The sequence below is a fragment of the Microcaecilia unicolor genome, chromosome 11 (assembly GCF_901765095.1).
Source record: "Microcaecilia unicolor chromosome 11, aMicUni1.1, whole genome shotgun sequence".
Classification (NCBI taxonomy): Eukaryota; Metazoa; Chordata; class Amphibia; order Gymnophiona; family Siphonopidae; genus Microcaecilia; species Microcaecilia unicolor.
The window spans coordinates 50,804,165-50,825,917 of NC_044041.1; the positions used below are offsets into that span (position 1 = coordinate 50,804,165).

At 50.7% G+C, this 21,753-nt stretch overlaps 1 protein-coding gene across 3 annotated transcripts in view; it reads left to right on the forward strand.

The window, feature by feature from the left end:
• The window catches only part of EP400 (E1A binding protein p400), a 401,921-nt gene that overhangs the window by 111,299 nt on the left and 268,869 nt on the right, over window positions 1-21,753 (forward strand). For all 3 annotated transcript variants that reach the window (XM_030219806.1, XM_030219807.1, XM_030219808.1), the window contains exon 10: window positions 15,832-15,910. In XM_030219806.1, the coding sequence (XP_030075666.1) occupies window positions 15,832-15,910 (79 nt within the window). The remainder of the gene's footprint in view (window positions 1-15,831; window positions 15,911-21,753) is intronic.

The following is a 21,753-nucleotide window of genomic DNA, read 5'->3' on the forward strand; positions in this document are numbered from 1 at the left end:
GTGATAGATTGAAGCATATTCTGCATGGAGCAATATTTGAAACCCAAACCAACCGGAACAACTAGAAGCGGGATTAAATACGATAAAGGGAAAAATTCCCCTCCACCTTTAGGGGACAAGATGACTGAAGGAAAACTTGAAAAGTTGGGAGATTTCTCTGAAAAACAACTAGCGCAGATTACTATGGCGGTCAGCGCAGCACTGAATCCAAGATTTGACTTGTTGGAGCGACAAATGAGCAGCCTGGAAGCCACCATGGCTGACACGGTGAGGAGAGTGGGAGAGGCGGAAAATAGAATTTCGACGGCGGAAGACATGAGAGTGCAGAATGTCCAAGATATCACACGCATGATGGAACAACTCAAAGCACAGCAAGACAAGATTGAGGACATGGAGAACAGAGCAAGGAGGTGCAACCTATGAATTGTTGGACTGCCTGAAACAATTCCTGAAAAATCACTTGGGCACCTGTTGGAAAACTGGCTTAAGAGAGAGTTAGCCCTGTCAGACAGCTATGGAGAACTATGTATAGAACGGGCCCATAGGCTCGGTCGATGGCAACAAGGGCAACAAAGACCCAGACTGGTGATAATTAAAATCCATAATTTTCTGCACAAGGAGGAAATCATGAGGGGCTTTAGACTGAAAAGAGAAACTTTGAGATATGAAGACGCCCCGATAAAAATTTTTCAAGATTTCTCTGCTGGGGTACAGGAACAAAGACGCCGGTTCCACCCTCTCTGCACATCGTTGGTCAGCAGGAAAGCAAGATTCATGCTGATCTACCCGGCTGTTCTGAAGATCCAACATGGAAATCGATGGCGCTCATTCCACTCTGTCACAGAGGCTCAGCAGTTTGTAGATTCTGAACTAAATGCACCAATTGAAGCACCACCATGATCCAACAACCATAAGAATGCAGAGAGGAGCAGAAGATGGTGCTCTGCTTGCAGCTTCCTCACTATGACGAAGATGCAATCATGCAAGTTAAGTTGTCTTTGACAAAAAAGTTGTAGAGCAAGAGTTGTTATGTTAAAAAATTACAATTGTATTGTTGGCTGTTTAGGAGGTTCCTCAGTTGAAATAGCAAGATAGGTACAATTATATCGTCGGGGGGGGGGGGGGGGGGGGAATCCTAGCTGAGATGGGGGGGGTGGGAGGGTTGAAGGGGACGAGAGACATAGCGGGCTTACAACGTAGGAAGTAGAGAACTTAAGATAGAGGGAAGGGATTCTCAATATGAGAAGGTTAATGGATGGGGGGAACTGGGGTATCAGTGGGATACAACACATAGGGAGGGAGGGTTGGGGGATTACAAAGAACAGGACTCTCTCACAGGCCACACAAATGGAAAAAATGTGGGCAAGATGTCTAAGTCAAAATAATGGTACTAAAAAGAAGATACAATACATACAGCTACTGGGCAGGGGCTGGGACCCAGGGGCTGGAATTTTAAGGCATGCTGTTGTAGAGTTAGCATACTTAAGAGATAACACATTGTAAGTTAGTCACCTGGAATGTAGGGGGCATATCATCTCCTATTAAGAGGAAAAAGATTCTAGCACACTTAAAGCGTCTCAATGTAGACATTGCTTGCTTGCAAGAAACGAAACTAACAGATGTAGAGCATGAAAAACTCAAGCAGGGATGGGTAGGCCAGGTAATCTATGCGTCACCGGATGGGCGGAAGGGAGGAGTGGCAATCTGCATTCACCGGCAGCTCGCCTGCACAGTAGAGACAGTTTTACAAGATCCCAATGGAAGATTTATCTTGGTGAAAATGTGGGTACAGGGGAGAGAATTATATTTGTTAAATATCTATGCGCCCACACCACCCGAGAGTTCCTTCTTCCCTGAATTGGTAAGGCGCCTGCTTCCATATGAAAATAAACACTTGATAGTTGCAGGCGACATGAATATGCTAATGGATCCTACAATTGATCACTCGGGGGAGGGACACAAGGGTGTGGAGGGCAGAAAAGGGACACGAGTATTGAAAGAATTCAGTAACTCTCTCTCTGTGATAGATGCATGGCGAAATTTGCACCCCGATTCAAGAGAATATACACATCAGTCTAGAGCGCATGGGACATGGGGCCGACTAGATTATATGTTTATCTCACCAGCTCTATTTCAGTGTGTCCGAGAAGCAAAGATAGAAGAGATATTGATTTCTGACCATAGCCCAGTCTGGCTGGAATTAGGGGCACCAAAAAATTTTCAATTGCACAAGCAATGGAGATTCCCCAATCATTTAATAAAAGATAAATCTTTCCAAAAATACCTGGTTAAAAAGTGGGAAGAATATGAGTTATTTAACAGTGAACATAAATCCAATCCACAACTGTTCTGGTGTACTGGTAAGGCGGTACTCCGAGGGGATCTAATTGCCTATGTAGCGAATAAACGGAAAAAGAATGCAATAAGACTTCTACATCTGAATAGGCAACTACAGAAGGCCAGACGTCGATACATGGAGAGGCAAAACACAGGGAACAGGGAAGCATATCAGTCCATTCAGGCAGCCGTAAATTCACTGTTACATGAAAGAGCAGTAAAAAACAGGACTTTCATGAAATACAGGTTCCATAGATTTGGAAACAGAGTGGGGAGCATGTTGGCCCGGGTGGTCCGGAAAAGGGGGGGAGGAAGAACTATATCGGCTCTGAAAGACAAGAGAGGTAACCTCACCAATAGCCCAGATAAGATCCTTCAAATATTTCAGGAGCATTTTGCACAACTATACACCGCTGAGCAGACAATAAGGGAAACACATATAAAAGAATTTCTTAGAAAAGCCCAAATGCCAAAACTTGAAGATTCCGATATAGCATGTTTAGGGGCTCCCATCCTGCCCAAAGAGCTATCTGTAGCTATAAAAGGGTTAAAGTCATATTCGGCACCAGGGATGGATGGATATTCCGGGGAATTTTATAAAATACTGCAACCCCAATTGATACGGCCACTTTTTGAATACCACCAAGCGATAATCCAAGAAGGGAGGTTCCCATTACATGAAAATACTGCTTGCATATCATTACTGTTGAAACCTGGAAAGGCTGCTGAAGAGCCAGAGTCTTACAGGCCTATATCATTAATTAACGTAGATATCAAACTCCTAGCGAAGATTTTGGCCACACGACTTAACAAGTGTATACCCAGTGTGATCGGGCCAGCACAGGTGGGATTTCTTCCCAATAGGCACTCAGTGTTACATATCAGGAGAGTTTTGCTTGCAATGGCAAAATGTCGAACAGAGAAGATCCCCGGAGTATTGATAAGTCTAGATGCTACCAAGGCTTTTGACAGGGTAGGTTGGGACTTTCTATTTCAGGTGTTAGAGTGGATTGGGATCCCTTCTGGGGTAAAACAGGCAATAGGAGCTTTATACACTGGTATGGAAGCACATATAACAGCTAACGGGGGGCTCTCGTCAAGATTCCAGATAGGTAGGGGAACGAGACAGGGCTGCCCCTTATCACCACTCCTGTTCGATATCACCCTAGAACCATTGTTACGTCTTTTAAATTATGACCCCAGAATCAGAGGAGTGCAAGTGGGAGAACAGGAGACCCGTGCACTGGCTTACGCAGATGACGTCCTTCTAGTGCTGACCAGGCCAAAGGAGTCCCTCCAAGCAGCCCTGACACTGATAAAGGAATATGGGAGGTTGTCTGGGTTTAGCCTTAATCTCTCTAAGTCCTGTGCGATGTCTATGGGCACTGAAGCCGATCAGCAATGGGAGGGGGAAACTCCTCTTAGATGGGAGGTAACAAAAATGAAGTATTTGGGGGTGTATATTACCAATACAGGAACCTCCTTGTATAGAGAGAACATTGCCCCATTGATGGAGATGACTAAGAGCAAGCTGTTGATTTGGAGAGAACTGCCACTCTCTGTTTGGGGTAGAATAGCATTATTCAATATGATGATAGCTCCCAGATGGCTTTATATTTTCCAGCAATTACCCCTTTTCCTGAAACATAGAGATGAAAAACAATTGCAGCGTTTAATACAAACATATTTGTGGCAGGGGAAGAAACCTAGAATACCATATAAACAGATAGCAACCCCGAGAGAGGGGGGCGGTATGGGACTTTTAAATATAAAATTGTTGGCAGTGGCGAGTTCAATGAGGCACATAAATGATTGGTATCGGGGGACATCGGATTTCTCCGTCACCCCAGTGGAGACCTCGATGTTTAAAGGAACTCACTTTAGTCACCTACTCCACTCTGGAACACCGTTGCCTACTGCAGCATTTCAGAGGCATCCATTACTGAAATCCCTTAGGGAAACTTGGAGGTGGGTGTGTAGGCGTCACCGTTTCACCCCCCGAACAACCCCCTGGATGTCAATATGTGATAACCCAGCTTTCCCCCCAGGTCAGGAGGCCAGTATATTTAGCAGGTGGGCAAGACAGGGGATCATATACCTGGCGCATGTTGTTACGGAAGAGGGGCACATACTCACATACCAGGAGCTCCAGTCCCGATACAGAATTCCTTCCACACATCAATTTGCATATTACCAGCTGTATCACTATGTAACTTCCCTAGAGTGGACAGACCTCACGGAAGATGTAGTGGAGGTTCTTTCGGAAGAGTTTACCCTGGGAGCACAGCTCAAGGTACCTCTAAAATTCCACCACCAACAACTTAAAGATACCACAGAAGAGATAGACTTTAGGCGACTAGCGCAAGAATGGTCAAAAGACTTAGGGTGTACAATTACTGAGGAAACATATAGCTCATATTTGAAATCTATATATAGGCAGCGGCTCTCTATTCCACAAAGGGAGCGGCTGTATAGATGGTTACTTAGAACCCATATCTCCCCTCACCGGGCGCAAAAAGCGGGGTTCGACACAACAGGGGCATGCCCTAAATGTAATCAGAGTGCGGCCTCTCTTGGACATATGTTTTGGAGGTGCCCCTATATTAGCCGGTTCTGGAGACAAATTATAGGGGGGATAGCACAAATGTGGCACTGTACTCTTATATGGGAACCCAAAATTCTATTTAATATCTTTAGTTATACTTCAGACCCCCCAGAAGGCTTCAGGGCGTTTGCAAAGATAGCAATATACTTTGGGATAACATCCATATTACAATTTTGGAGAGCGGAAGAAGCGCCACCGCTACAGGTGTGGCGCTCACAGTTAGTGAAACAAATGAGAATTGATAGGTGTGGAGTAACAGATTTGGACAGTGCAGCGGGCATCAAGTTTAAGGCACAATGGGAAGCACTGTGGGTCACCCTTCCGCCTAGAGCGAGAAGCTTGTTGCTTACTTTCTGATTTCTGCCCGGCCCCATCTCCTGTCTTGCGCCAAGCAGGGTAACTGGAGACGAGATTGCTAGAAAAGGAGAATTCCTTGATGAGTAGAACCATGGTACAGCCTTTGTCACACATATGGACAATTTGGGCAGATAAGATGTCGTGGCCTGCTTCACTTTTACTTGAAATAGGTGAGAGACCCAAGCCTTATTTATTGTTGAATTCCAGGGAGCACAAAGACAAGGGTGGAGGGAGGGATTGATCAGTTATTGGAAAGAAGAGAAAGTACCACACAGGTAGCACGGGCTAAACATTTTGCACATGTGGTTTTGATGTCAATGTACAATGATTTTGGCCGAGAAGAACTTGCAGGATACCAGAAGGAGGGAGGGAGGGAGGGTGGGGATCTTGGGGGGAGAAAAATAAAAGCAATTTTGTAAGTGATTATGTTGAATGTATACCACTGGACGATATTCATTGTAATGTACTTTTATTGACAAACACATATTCATTGTACATGTCAACCAATAAATAAGATTTAAACATACAGCAGTATGTCTTTGGCTGTCATGACACTTCAGCAACTCTGGTTTCAGCTTTGGGGAGCAGATGCAGCATCAAAGTCACATGTAGTTAAACTGCCCTTTCTGGGCAAGTGGCTATTTGGAGAAGATCTCAGTAACATGGTGAAAGAACTGGGGGGAAACTAAGCCATAGCGGTCGTCCGTCTAAAGGGGCTCTCAATCTCGATTTCGAGACAGCAGATAGTACCGGCCTGGTTGTCAGCAATAAGATCAGAAGTCCCACATTCAGGCATGCCAATCTTCCTTTCGTGGGGGCAGGAAGTCCTACTCTTAGTCAGCTAGAAGACCCAATGCCTCCAGAGCTTCACAGTGATGTGAGGCTGGTTCACTCTTCTCTTCCTTGTGTGGGAGGATGTCTTCAGGAGTTTTGGGAGGAGTGGGCCAAAATCACATCAGACAAGTTCTGGATATTCTTACAGAAGTTGGAGTTCTCCCGGCCAGTTGCTCCTGTTTTTTTTCAGTCTCCTTGAAAGGGAACCAAGGTGGTTGAGGTTCAGGCCACCATTGAATCCTTGCTGGTGCTCTGGCCGTTGTTCCAGTTCCCTAGGCCGAACAGGGACAAGGTAGATACTCAAAACAAGGTACTTTTTGCACAGCCTTAGATCTCAAAGATCTAAACCATTCCTCAGAGTGTCCTGCTTTTGCACGAAGACACTAAAAGCAGTCATAGCCTCAGTCCAAATGGGAGAATTTCTCACAATCTTTGATCTCAAGAAGACGTACTTGCATATACCCATATAGGCACCGTATCTGAGGTTTCTACGTTTTGTGGTGCTGGATTGTCACTCCCAGTTCAGTGCTTTGCCCTTTGGTCTTGCCACAGCTCCAAGAAAGTTTACCAAAGTTATGGTGGTGGTGCCACCCTCCCTTTGGTGTAAGGGAATCAGAGTTCACCCGTATCTCAATGACTGACTTATTCGTGCGTTGTCTTAGCATGGTGGCAGTGGACAAAGTTGTCCTTCTTCTGCAGTCGTTGGTTTGGGTGATCAATTTGGGAAGAGCAGACTAACTCCATCGCAGATGCTGGAGTATTTGGACGTTCTATTTGACACAGCATGGTAGAGGATCTTCCTCAGGGAACGCAGGAGGTAGAATCTGGTTCATCAGTTCATCTTTTCCTCAGTTAAGGCAGGCTCAGAGTTTGGGATTACATCCAGGTTCAGAGGTCACCGACAGTGACGATGGAAGTGGTGCCATAGGCAAGGACTCATGTGCGGCCACTACAGGAATCTCTTCTCAGCCACTGGTCTCTGGTGTCACAAAAGTACAACCTTCATTTTCCTTGGACGCTGGTTGCCAGATGGAGGTGGTTGTCGCTCGGAATTTGGCTGTCGTAGTTCCCTTTCCAGTAAAACTATGACGTGGTGACAATGGATGCCAGCATGTCAGGTTGGGAAGCTCATTACAGGTTCCATCTGGCACAGAGCACCAGGAGGGAGCAGGAATCTCAGTTGCCTATAAATCTCTTGGAGCTCAGGGCAGTGCAGAATGCCTTACATGACTGCTCCCTTTCTGGCTGGGGCTCTGGTCTGAGTTTTGTCTGACAATGTGACAGCGGTGGCTTATATCAACAAGCAAGGCAGGATCTGCAGTCATCTGATGGAGGTGAAGGTGGCAGTGGCCTCCCTCAGAAGTTGGGCAGAGAAAAATCTTCTCTGCTTGTCGGCAGCTCACATTGCCAGGTCCTTGAATGTGGAGTTGTACTGGTTTGGGCAGCGAAAATCTTCTCTGCTTGTCGACAGCTCACATTGATTGGCCCTTGAATGTGGAGGTAGACTTGTCTCAGCAGGCACTCCTTGGATCCTGGAGAATGGGAGCTATCTAGCCAGGGGTTTCAGCTTATAGTGGACTGATGGTGTTCTCTGCTTCTGGACTTGGTGATGAAAAGGAATGCCAAAGTGCCCAAGTTCTTCAGCTGACGGAAAGAACCGGGCTCGATGGGGATCAATGCCCTATTGCACTTCTAGCTGGAGACACATCTGCTGTATGTTCTCCCTCCTTGGCCCATGGTAGGTCGCGTTTTGAAAAGAATCACATTGCACCAGGGTAATTCTCGTAACCCTGGATTGGCCACGGAGGCCACGGTATGTGGACCAGATTCGAGTGCTGTATAGGGATCCTCTCACTTTCCCAGGTGCACAGCCTACTGAAGCAAGGTGAGGCGTTCATGGAGAATTTGTGCCCCTTTGGCCATTGAAAGGGATTGGTTGAGACAAAAAGATTACTCTGATTCAGTCATTGCTACCTTGCTTCAGACTCTGAAATGCTCTACATCCATGGTGTATGCGAGGGTGTGGAGGTTATTTGAGGGGTGGTGTTCTAAGTGCAGACATTTTCTCTTCTCATATGGTGCACATCCTAAAAGTTCAGGTTGTGGTTTTGGCCTGTTTCAGGGGCTGACTACAGACAACGTGCTTGCGGCTGACCCGGATATCATTCGATTCTGGTGTGGATTGGGCTGCTTGCGGCCTCCCTTTTGTGTACCTTATCCTGAGTGGAATCTTAATTTAGATCTTCAGGCGCTTCAGAAGCCTCCTTTTGAGCCACTGCAGAAGACCAACTTGAAAGATTTTACGCCAAAGACTGTGTCCTTGTTGGCTGTTGCTTCGGCGTATATGGTTTCAGATCTTTAGGCTCTCTCTTGTTGGGATCTATTTCTCTGCTTTTTGGAGGTGAGGGTCTTCCTGTGCATGGTTCCTTCTTTTCTTCCGAACGTGGTATCACCTTTTCATCTCAACCAATCTGTGGAGTTTCCATCCTTTCGCAGAGATGATATCTTCCTTGAAGTTTCTCAATGTGTGTAGAGTCCTGATTAGATATCTGGAAATCACGAATGAATTTTGCAAATGGGACACTGTTCTTATTGGTAAGCATAGGCTTGGCCTCATGGCTTCCAAGCCCAGAATTGCTGAAGTAGACTATCACATCAGCTTGTTTGCTAACCAAGGAATCAGGCTCCTCAGGTTTTGCGGGCACATTCTCTGATAAGTACAGCGATATCCTGGGCAGAGACTGTCTCCGGCAGATAATTGTAAGGCGGTGACATAGTGAACCTGCATACCTTTTGCCAAGCACTGCATGGTGGATGTTGCGGCGCTCTTAGAAGCCAGTTTTGGGACTTCAGTCATCAGGATGGTGGAACCAGGATCTCACCCACTCTAGGGATTGCTTTTGAACGTCTCACAAGTTCTGGAATAGTAGGAAGCTACGTAATGGAAGGAGGAATTAGGTCTTACCTGATTTTCTTTCCATTAGTCTTTCCCACTATTCCAGAGGCCCGCCCCAACTTTCTGAAATGTTTAGTCAGTGTGACTGTTACCTTGCATGGTGTTTCTTGCATATCTCTTGTTCTCCACAAGTTGTCCAGAGACGAGAGAGGTCTACACACGTTTGCTCGTCTGGTTAGTTCTAGATTATCGAGTTGTTTAAGGTTGTTGTGTTTGTGAGTTTCTTCTTACTGCATGTCTAAGTAAATACTGAGGAGCTGGACTGGATGCCATGGGAGAGAGAAATGTCTCTGTTCAGTATTCACCTCTCTATCTCCACCAGCTGGTTGATGGACACAACTATCCCACAGGTTCTGGAATAGTTGGAAGGACTAATGGAAAGAAAATTATCAGGTAAGACTTAAATCCGATCCTGAAAGGAGAAACTTAGGTCTACTTAAAAAATAACAACAACAAAAAAAATCAGTGCATGTAAGTTCATTTGCTCAGATTTGTAATTGATCATTTTCCGAGGACAAGCAGACTGCTTGTTCTCACGACTGGGTGACGTCCGCGGCAGCCCCCACCAACCGGAAGAAGCTTCGCGGGCGGTCCGCACGCAGGGCAAGCCCACCGCGCATGCGCGGCAGTCTTTTCTTTTCCGCGCTGGAGAGAGTCGTGCGTCACCGCTCTCTCTTAGTCAGCCCCGGAAAACCGTCGCTTATTTTCTGTTTTTTGTTGCCGCGCGCTTCAAACCCTTTTTTTCCTTTCTTCAAAAAAAAAAAAAAGGAAGAGAATGCGCTGATTTTTCCCTTGTTTTCTAGCGAGGTCGTCGCGTTGCGGCCTTGTGGCCGCGCGGTCGCTTTATTTTTCGAGGTGTGATTTACTGCCACCATCGACGACTTTAACTTCGCCGACGCGATTTTTCCGTCGATGTCCTCGAAGGTCCCGAGTGGATTTAAGAAGTGTGGTCGGTGCGGCTAGCCTATCTCGCAGACCGACACCCACGCTTGGTGCCTCCAGTGCCTCGGGCCGGAGCACAATATCAAGTCGTGTTCTTTGTGTCTTGGTCTCTGGAAACGGACTCAGGTTGCGAGGCAAGTTCTTCGGGACCGTCTTTTTGGAACTTGCGCCGGCCCCTTGACGGCATCGGTATCGACGGCCGGTTCTTCGGTACCGGTATCGGTGTCTGCAAAATCGGCACCGATGGCATCGACCCCAGGAGTACAGGTCCCGTCGGCCCGCCGGTCCTCCAGTGACGGTAGGGGTGAGAGGCCGCGTGGGCAATTGGCCCCGGTCACTCCCTCTGCTCACGGCCCTCGGGACCGAACCCTGTCCGACCCGGCCCCTCGAGACCGAGGGGGATCGACCTCCTCCTCCTCCGTCCCACCTGGCGCCGATGATGGGCACCGCAAAAAACAGAAGAAGCACCGTCATCGGTCCCCATCGGTGCGCCTGGCCCTCGATGCCGGAGAGGAGTTGACGCCGAAGCGTCCGCGTCGAGAGGAAAGGTCCCCCTCGGTAGTGGAGGTACCGACGCGTCAGGGTCCCAGCACTTCGATGCAGTCTCCTGGACCCGAACAGCTTCCGGCACCGACGCCTCTACCGGCCCCCCCGTCTTTCCCGACAGCGGGCCTGGACGAGTGCCTCTGAGCCATCCTTCCGGGGATCCTGGAAGGGCTGATGCGCCAGGCTGTGCCGGCGCCGGGGGTGCTTGTGCCCTCGGCGCCGTTGACTGTGGCGCCGGCGAGCTCTAGCCCGGTGCCGAGGCCTTCGACACCGCCGCCGCTTGCGGCGCCGGTCTCGACCGCCACGCAGGTGGAGTCCCCGTCGACGTCGATGGAGGGAGCTTCGTCCCCGCCGGCGCGGGAGTCCACCGCTCGACGACACCGAGGCCTCGGTGCCTCGACGTCGAGCCGGGCCCGGTTGAGGACTCAGCTGCATGAGCTTATGTCCGATACCGAGGAAGAGGCCTCGTGGGGGGAAGAGGAGGACCCCAGATATTTCTCCTCAGAGGAGTCTGTGGGCCTTCCCTCTGACCCCACGCCTTCACCAGAGAGGAAACTCTCGCCTCCCGAGAGCCTCTCCTTTGCCTCCTTTGTCAGGGACATGTCTATATGCATTCCCTTCCCCGTGGTCTCTGTGGATGAGCCGAGGGCTGAGATGCTCGAGGTCCTCGACTATCCATCTTCACCTAGAGAGTCCTCCACGGTGCCGTTGCACAATGTCCTTAAGGAGACACTGCTTCGGAACTGGATGCGACCATTATCTAATCCCACCATCCCTAAGAAAGCAGAGTCCCAATACAGAATTCACTTGGACCCAGAGTTAATGCGGCCCCAATTGCCTCATGACTCGACGGTCGTGGATTCTGCTCTCAAGTGGGCACGGAGTTCGAGGGATACCGCCTTGACGCCCCCAGGGCGGGAGTCTCGCACTCTGGACTCGTTTGGGAGGAAGGCCTACCAATCTTCCATGCTCGTGACCCGCATCCAATCTTACCAGCTCTACACGAGCATCCACATGCGGAACAATGTGAAGCAACTGGCGGACCTGGTTGACAAGCTCCCGCCGGAGCAGTCCAGGCCTTATCAGGAGGTGGTCAGGCAGCTGAAGGCGTGCAGAAAGTTCCTGTCCAGGGGTATCTATGACACCTGTGACGTGGCATCTCGTGCTGCGGCCCAAGGTATAGTGATGTGCAGGCTCTCATGGCTGCGTGCCTCTGACCTGGACAACCGCACCCAGCAGAGACTGGCCGACGTCCCTTGCCGGGGGGATAATATTTTTGGTGAGAAGGTCGAGCAGCTGGTGGACCAACTGCATCAGCGGGAAACCGCCCTTGACAAGCTCTCCCACCGGGCGCCTTCAGCATCCACCTCAGCAGGTGGACGTTTTTCCCGGGCCCGGCAGGCTGTGCCCTATTCTTTTGCCAAGCGTAGGTACACCCAGCCGGCCCGAAGGCCTCGTCAGGCACAGGGACAGCCCCAGCGCGCTCGTTCTCGTCAACAGCGTGCGCCTAAGCAGCCCCCTGTGCCTCCACAGCAAAAGCCGGGGACGGGCTTTTGACTGGATCCACGGGAACATAGCCGCCCTCAAAGTGTCCGTACCGGACGATCTGCCGGTCGGAGGGAGGTTAAAATGTTTTCACCAAAGGTGGCCTCTCATAACCTCCGACCAGTGGGTTCTCCAAATAGTGCGGTGCGGATACGCCCTGAATTTGGCCTCCCTGCCACCAAATTGTCCTCCGGGAGCTCAATCCTTCAGCTCCCATCACAAGCAGGTACTTGCAGAGGAACTCTCCGCCCTTCTCAGCGCCAATGCGGTCGAGCCCGTACCACCCGGGCAGGAAGGGCAGGGATTCTATTCCAGGTACTTCCTTGTGGAAAAGAAAACAGGGGGGATGCGTCCCATCCTAGACCTGAGAGGCCTGAACAAATTCCTGGTCAAAGAAAAGTTCAGGATGCTTTCCTTGGGCATCCTTCTGCCAATGATTCAGAAAAACGATTGGCTATGTTCCCTGGATTTAAAGGACGCATACACTCACATCCCGATACTGCCAGCTCACAGACAGTATCTCAGATTCCGCCTGGGCGCACGGCACTTTCAGTATTGTGTGCTGCCCTTTGGGCTCGCCTCTGCCCCACGAGTGTTTACAAAGTGCCTCGTGGTGGTAGCGGCGTATCTACGCAAGCTGGGAGTGCACGTGTTCCCATATCTCGACGATTGGCTGGTCAAGAACACCTCGGAGGCGGGAGCCCTCTGGTCTATGCAGTGCACTATTCAACTTCTGGAGCTGCTGGGGTTTGTGATAAATTACCCAAAGTCCCATCTCCAGCCAACACAGTCTCTGGAATTCATAGGAGCTCTGCTGAATACCCAGACGGCTCGGGCCTTCCTTCCCGAAGCGAGGGCCAACAACCTCCTGTCCCTGGCTTCGCAGACCAGAGCGTCCCAGCAGGTCACAGCTCGGCAGATGTTGAGACTTCTGGGTCATATGGCCTCCACAGTCCATGTGACTCCCATGGCTCGTCTTCACATGAGATCTGCTCAATGGACCCTAGCTTCCCAGTGGTTCCAAGCCACCGGGAATCTAGAAGATGTCATCCGCCTCTCCACCAGTTGCCGCACTTCACTGCTCTGGTGGACCATTCGGACCAATTTGACCCTGGGACGTCCATTCCAAATTCCTCAGCCCACGAAAGTGCTGACGACGGATGCATCTCGCCTGGGGTGGGGACCTCATGTCGATGGGCTTCACACCCAGGGTCTGTGGTCCCTCCAGGAAAAGGATTTGCAGATCAACCTCCTGGAGCTCCGAGCGATCTGGAACGCACTGAAGGCTTTCAGAGATCGGCTGTCCTGCCAAATTATCCAAATTCGGACAGACAATCAGGTTGCAATGTATTACACCAACAAGCAGGGGGGCACCGGATCTCGCCTCTTGTGTCAGGAAGCCGTCGGGATGTGGCGTTGGGCTTGCCAGTTCGGCATGCTCCTCCAAGCCACATACCTGGCAGGTGTAAACAACAGTCTGGCCGACAGACTGAGCAGAGTCATGCAACCGCACGAGTGGTCGCTTCATTCCAGAGTGGTACGCAAGATCTTCCGAGAGTGGGGCACCCCCTCGGTGGACCTTTTCGCCTCTCAGACCAACCACAAGCTGCCTCTGTTCTGTTCCAGACTTCAGGCACACGGCAGGCTAGCGTCGGATGCTTTTCTCCTTCATTGGGGGATCGGCCTCCTGTATGCTTATCCTCCCATACCTTTGGTGGGGAAGACCTTACTGAAGCTCAAGCAAGACCACGGCACCATGATTCTGATTGCGCCCTTTTGGCCCCGTCAGATCTGGTTCCCTCTTCTTCTGGAGTTGTCCTCAGAAGAACCGTGGAGATTGGAGTGTTTTCCGACTCTCATTTCGCAGAACGACGGAGCGTTGCTACACCCCAACCTTCAGTCTCTGGCTCTCACGGCCTGGATGTTGAGGACGTAGACTTCGCTGCGTTGGGTCTGTCTGAGGGTGTCTCCCGTGTCTTGCTTGCCTCTAGGAAGGATTCCACTAAAAAGAGTTACTTTTTCAAGTGGAGGAGGTTTGTCGTTTGGTTTGAGAGCAGGGCCCTAGAACCTCGTTCTTGCCCTGCACAGAACCTGCTTGAATACCTTCTGCACTTATCAGAGTCTGGCCTCAAGACCAACTCAGTAAGGAATCACCTTAGTGCGATTAGTGCTTACCATTATCGTGTGGAAGGTAAAGCCATCTCTGGAGAGCCTTTAGTCGTTCGATTCATGAGAGGCTTGCTTTTGTCAAAGCCCCCTATCAAGCCTCCTACAGTGTCAAGGGATCTCAACGTCGTCCTCACCCAGCTGATGAAACCTCCTTTTGAGCCACTGAATACCTGCCATCTGAAGTACTTGACCTGGAAGGTCATTTTCTTGGTGGCAGTTACTTCAGCTCGTAGGGTCAGTGAGCTTCAAGCCCTAGTAGCTCATGCTCCATATACCAAATTTCATCACGACAGAGTAGTGCTCCGCACCCACCCAAAGTTCCTGCCGAAGGTGGTGTCGGAGTTCCATCTTAACCAGTCAATTGTCTTGCCAACATTCTTCCCCAGGCCTCATACCCGCCCTGCTGAACGTCAGTTGCACACATTGGACTGCAAGAGAGCATTGGCCTTCTACTTGGAGCGGACACAGCCCCACAAACAGTCCGCCCAATTGTTTGTTTCTTTCGACCCTAACAGGCTAGGGGTCGCTGTCGGGAAATGCACCATCTCCAATTGGCTAGCAGATTGCATTTCCTTCACTTACGCCCAGGCTGGGCTGGCTCTTGAGGGTCATGTCACGGCTCATAGTGTTAGAGCCATGGCAGCGTCAGTGGCCCACTTGAAGTCAGCCACTATTGAAGAGATTTGCAAGGCTGCGACATGGTCATCTGTCCACACATTCACATCACATTACTGCCTCCAGCAGGATACCCGACGCGACAGTCGGTTCGGGCAATCGGTGCTGCAGAATCTGTTTGGGGTGTAAATCCAACTCCACCCTCCAGGACCCGCATTTATTCTGGTCAGGCTGCACTCTCAGTTAGTTGTTCTTCGTAGGTCAATTTTCTGTTGTATCCTCGCCGTTGCGAGGTTTAATTGACCTGGGTTCTTGTTTTGAGTGAGCCTGAGAGCTAGGGATACCCCAGTCATGAGAACAAGCAGCCTGCTTGTCCTCGGAGAAAGTGAATGATACATACCTGTAGCAGGTGTTCTCCGAGGACAGCAGGCTGATTGTTCTCACCTACCCTCCCTCCTCCCCTTTGGAGTTGCGTTTTCATCTTTTTTGCTTGTCATTCAACTGGCGGGAACGGTCGCGCACGGGCGGGAAGACGGCCGCGCATGCGCGGTGGGCGTGCCCTGCGTGCGGACCGCCCACGAAGCTTCTTCCGGTTGGTGGTGGGGGCTGCCGCGGACGTCACCCAGTTGTGAGAACAATCAGCCTGCTGTCCTCGGAGAACACCTGCTACAGGTATGTATCATTCACTTTTCCTGCATCTGGAAGAGATTGTACAGTGGAAACTGGGGGATTAAAAGCTTGTAGAGAAACATGGCTCTTTGGAGCAAGCATATGTGCACATATGCAGTACAATGTGATCACATTGTCACATTTTATTTAGCTTGTTTGATGCTCATTTCCAGCGGAAGTATCAGAACTCAGCTGTCTGGAGTCTACATGCGTATTATGTTGTTTAGAGACTTCTTTTGAATTTCTGTATTTCCAGGTAGTAGAAATCAAACTGGAAGTGGAACTACAAGAAAGAAGGAAAAAAGTGTTACGTTTACAGTGTGTGTCCAAAGGAGGTAATGTCTCAAACTCTCTGAAAAATATGTAGGAAAATAGGAGTTGTAGGATTCTTTTCTGCTGCTAGTCCTGCTTCTTCATGGTACCTTGCAGGTAGTGCATTGGGTCTTCAGTTTCAGGACTAGATAGGCACCTGACAATGAAAGAGGAGAGTGAGCCATTAAAGCTAATTACTATATTTTTACACATTTAACATGCATTATACACATTTTTACAAAGCATGCCTACCCACTGCGCGCTATATGCATGGGCACACTATAACAGTGTATTTTTACTAAGACTCGCTAATTGTAAAATTAGCATGTCTGTTTTTAAGGTATTTTATTTTTAGTTTTTTTTTTTTGCAGGTTTCCTGTGCTAATACCAGCAAAAACCTAAAAAGAAAAGCCCTTAAAAGCAAATACGTTAATTTTGCAAGTAGTGTGCTTTAGAAAAATAAACTGGCATAGCATGTGTTATGTATATGTGTTCGTTATACAAGGTTTTTTTTTACATAGACATGCAATTTGCACACATTATATGCGTGTGTGCATTATCCCCCAGATTCTATATATGTCATGCCGCATAGTGCACATAAATGTTTTGAAAGCCAATTTATGCGTACTACCAAATTAAGTAATGAGCCAGTTAGTCTTGATAATTGGCCGATAATGACCAGTTATCGACACTGAACATAATTGGAATTTACATGCACTTGTTTTTAGGCGTATTCTAAAAAGCGGCGCGTGTTAATTCCCATGCGTGCAGCCAAAAAGAGAGCATGGTCATGGGAGGACCCTCCGGGCGACCCCCAGTGCCAGGCGGACGGAGATCCGGCGCGTCTCAGTGTGCTACAGCCGCACTCCCCGGCTGGAACGACCCGGGCGCGGACTCACTGAACACGGATCAGGGGCACACCGTCGCGGGAGGATTGCCCGTGGGACCGGACCAGATCGAGGTGAGCCGCGATAGCACCTTCTGCGCCCACAGGCCGACTCCTGCGGCGTGGCGGATCAACGTGCGGATCGCCTCGTCTGACCGGACCCGACCAAGTTGTGGCGTCATCCAGGGCCTGAGGGTCTGATGTTGGGCCCTCCTAGCCTCGCAGCCCGTGTCTGTGCCGCAGTTCTTGTGTGCCCCAGATTGTCCCAGCCCTGCTGCTCGGCTGCTCTTTCCCTGCCCTGGCTGCTCCGGTCCACCTGACCCAGCGTGTCCCATATACCTGGCCCATCCTGTTTCAGTGCATTACAGTCCACCTGTCCCCGCCTGTTCCAGTCTGCTTGACCCAGCTTGCCCTAGCATGTTCCAGCTTCTGCAGTCCATCGGCCCCAGCTTGTTCCAGCCTGCCTGATCCAGCTTCTCCAGCTTGTTCCTGTCTGCCGATTCCAGCCTGTTCCTCCAGTCCAGTCCGCTGATCCGGCTTCTCCCTGCATGTTCCAGTCCACCGATCCGGCTTCTCTCTGTTTGTTCCAGTCCATCTGCTCCAGACTATACCAGTCCATCTGCTCCAGCGTGTACCAGCCCGCCTGATCCAACTCTCCAGCTTGTTCCTGTCAGCCAACTCCAGCCTGTTCCTGATCCAGCTTCTCCAGCTTGTTCCTGTCTGCCGATTCCGGCCTGTTCCTCCAGTCCAGTCTGCTGATCCGGCTTCTCCCTGCATGTTCCAGTCTGCTGATCCGGCTTCTCCCTGCATGTTCCAGTCCGCTGATCTGGCTTCTCCCTGTTTGTTCCAGTCCATCTGCTCCAGATTGCACCAGTCCATCTGCTCCAGCGTGTACCAGCCCGCCTGATCCAGCTTCTCCAGCTTGTTCCTGTCAGCCGACTCCAGCCTGTTCCTGATCCAGCTTCTCCAGCTTGTTCCTGTCTGCCGATTCCAGCCTGTTCCTCCAGTCCAGTCCGCTGATCCGGCTTCTCCCTGCATGTTCCAGTCCGCTGATCCGGCTTCTCCCTGTTTGCTCCAGTCCATCTGCTCCGATCCAGCTTCTCCAGCCCGCCTGATCCAGCTTCTCCTGCCCATCTGATCCAGCTTCTCCAGCCCATTGATCCAGCCTGTCCCATCCGCCTAATCAGTGCATCTGCTCCAGCTTGTTCCTGCTTGCCTGCTTGCCTGCTAGCCAATCAAACCAACCTCCAAAGTGCTACAACCTGCTCCAGTCCTGTCGCCTGCTCCAGTCCATTTACCTCAGCGTGTTCCAGCCCATCCGTTCCAGTTTACTTCAATCCGTCTGTTCCAGCTGACTCCAGTCCTGCTCGTGCCTGCCTGCCTCCCTGTTAACCCACCAACCTGCGTGCCTGCTTGCTAGCTTGTCAGCCATTGACTTACTTGCTTGCCAACTTGTCCTGCTCCTGCCTGCCTGCCTCCCTGCTAACCCACCAACCTTCCTGCCTGCTTGCTAGCTTCTCAGCCATTGACGTACTTGCCTGCCAACCATTGACTTACCCGCTCTCCAGTCCATCAATTCCATCAACTCCAAGCCTCCAGCTTTTCAGCTCCTTCTATCTGCTTCACACCTCAGTCACTACACATACACCTGTTACACCTCAATCTCTGCTTATGGCCCCTGTCCACATTCTCTTCCTTGCCCTGGCCCTTCCTAATCTTTTTCCCCTCCCCCACCGCTGCCTACCGCTGGAACTCATTGCCCACCCATGTCCCCTCCCATCCTGCCCGCTATGGCAATACCCTACTCACCCCCTTCCCTCACCACCTCACCATCTCTCTTGTCCTCCCCCTCCTTCCTAGCTCTTAACCTTCATCACCCTCCTTCCTGCCATTAACCCATCACCGTTCCTCCTAAGTGCATCCCGTCTTCGTCACCTTCATCGCCCGACCTCCCCCACCCTCCTCCGCACTCTCTTGCTCCTCCTCTTGCTATCCGCAGGAGACATTAATCCTAATCCAGGCCCCCCTCAACTGTCCTCCTCCTATCCATGCAAACGATTCCGTGATGTCTCCAATCTCGTCTCTATCCCCCTCCTTCCCCCCTCTTCCCTCCCCTTCTCTTGTGCCCTCTGGAATGCCCACTCGGTCTGCAACAAACTGCCCTTCACCCACGATCTCATCTCTCGTTCCCTTCAACTGCTCGCCCTAACTGAAACCTGGCTCTCCCCTGACGACTCGGCCTCAGTCGCGGCCCTTTGCCATGGAGGTTATCTCTTCTCCCACACTCCCCGCACAGTTGGCCGCGGTGGAGGCGTCGGGCTACTACTCTCACCCTCCTGTAGTTTCCAACCCCTCCTCCTACCGCAGTTTCACTGCTTCTCATCCTTTGAAGCACACTCCATCCGGCTATTCTACCTATTGCCACTCAGAGTGGCAGTCATTTACCACCCCCCTAATAAATCCCTCTTTTCCTTCCTCACCGACTTCGATGCCTGGCTTTCTGTTTTTCTTGAACCCTCATCTCCGTCACTCATTCTCGGAGACTTTAACATACACGTTGATGACCAATCCGACCCTCACGCGTCTCAGTTCCTCACTCTAACATCCTCCTTCAACCTCCAGCTATGCTCCACCGCCTCGACTCACCGAGACGGCCATTGTCTTGACCTCGTCCTCTCCTCCTCCGGCTCCCCCTCCAATTTCCACACTTCAGCTCTTCCTATCTCGGATCATCACCTGATCACCTTCACACTTCTTCACCCCCCACCTCAGCCCCGTCCAACTCTAACCACTACCTCCAGGAATCTCCAAGCTATTGACCCTCCCACCTTATCCTCTTGTATCTCCAATCTCCTCCCCTCCATCTTGTCCTCTGAGTCTGTCGACAAGGCTGTCTCCGCATACAATGCCACTCTCTCCTCTGCTCTGGACACCCTCGCTCCATCCACCTCCCGTCCTACAAAGCGTACTAATCCCCAGCCTTGGCTGACCCCTTGCATCCGCTACCTTCGTTCCTGCACCCGATCTGCCGAACGCCTCTGGAGGAAATCTCGCACCCATTCAGATTTCCTTCACTACAAATTCATGCTATCCTCCTTCCACTCCTCCCTATTCCTTGCCAAACAGGACTATTACACCCAACTGACCAATTTTCTCAGCTCCAACCCCCGTCGTCTCTTCGCCACCCTTAACTCCCTCCTCAAATCCCTCCGCTCCTACTCCCCCCTCACTCTCTCCTCAATCACTGGCCGATTACTTCCGCGACAAGGTGCAAAAGATCAACCTTGAGTTCACTACCAAACCATCTCCTCCTTTTCACCCTTCAACCCTCGACCAACCAACCCAGGCCTCTTTCTCCTCCTTTCCTGACATCACCGAGGAGGAAATCGCTCGCCTTCTTTCCTCCTCAAAAAGTACCACCTGTTCCTCTGATCCCATCCCCACCAACTTACTTAACACCATCTCTCATACTGTCACCCCCTCCATCTGTCATATCCTCAACCTCTCTCTCTCCACTGCAACTGTCCCTGACACCTTCAAGCACGCCGTAGTCACACCTCTCCTCAAAAAACCATCACTTGACCCTACCTGTCCCTCCAACTACTGCCCCATTTCCCTCCTACCCTTCCTCTCCAAAATACTTGAGCGTGCCGTTCGCAGCCGCTGCCTTGATTTTTCTCTCCTCTCATGCCATCCTCGATCCACTTCAATCCGGTTTTCATCCTCTACACTCGACAGAAACAGCACTCTCTAAAGTCTGTAATGACCTGTTCCTTGCCAAATCCAGAGGCCACTACTCCATCCTCATCCTCCTCGATCTATCCGCCGCTTTTGACACTGTCAATCATGATCTACTCCTTGCCACACTGTCCTCATTCGGGTTCCAGGGCTCTGTCCTCTCCTGGTTCTCCTCCTATCTCTCCCACCGCACCTTCAGAGTTCACTCTCATGGATCTTCCTCCACCCCCATGCCGCTATCTGTTGGTGTTCCCCAGGTATCTGTCCTTGGACCCCTTCTCTTCTCAATCTACACCTCTTCCCTGAGCTCCCTCATCTCATCTCATGGCTTCCAGTATCATCTCTATGCGGACGACACCCAGCTGTATCTCTCCACACCAGACATCACCGCGGAGACCCAGGCCAAGGTATCAGCCTGCTTAACCGACATTGCTACATGGATGTCCAACCGCCACCTGAAACTGAACATTTCCAAGACTGAGCTCATCGTCTTTCCACCAAAACCCACTTCTCCTCTTCCTCCACTTTCTATCTCAGTTGATAACACCCTCATCCTCCCCGTCTCATCTGCCTGCAACCTCGGAGTCATCTTCGACTCCTCCCTCTCCTTCTCGGCACACATCCAGCAGATAGCCAAGACCTGTCGCTTCTTCCTCTTCAACATCAGCAAAATTTGCCCTTTTCCGTCTGAACACACCACCCGAACTCTCGTCCACGCTCTCATTACCTCTCGCCTTGACTACTGCAACTTACTCCTCACCGGACTCCCACTTAGCCATCTATCCCCCCTTCAATCTGTTCAGAACTCTGCTGCACGTCTTATATTCCGCCAGAACCGATATACTCATATCACCCCTCTTCGCAGGTCACTTCACTGGCTTCCAATCCGATACCGCATTCAGTTCAAGCTTCTCCTTCTTACCTACAAATGTACTCAATCTGCTGCCCCTCACTATCTCTCTACCCTCATCTCCCCTTATGTTCCCACCCGAAACCTCCGTTCACAGGACAAATCCCTCCTCTCAGTACCCTTCTCCACCACTGCCAACTCCAGGCTCCGCCCATTCTGCCTCGCCTCACCCTATGCCTGGAACAATCTTCCTGAGCCCTTACGTCAAGCCCCCTCCCTACCCATCTTCAAGTCTCTGCTTAAAGCCCACCTCTTCAATGCTGCCTTCGGCACCTAACTCTTTACCTTCAGGATATCCAGATTGCCCCAATTTGACTGACCGTATTGTATTG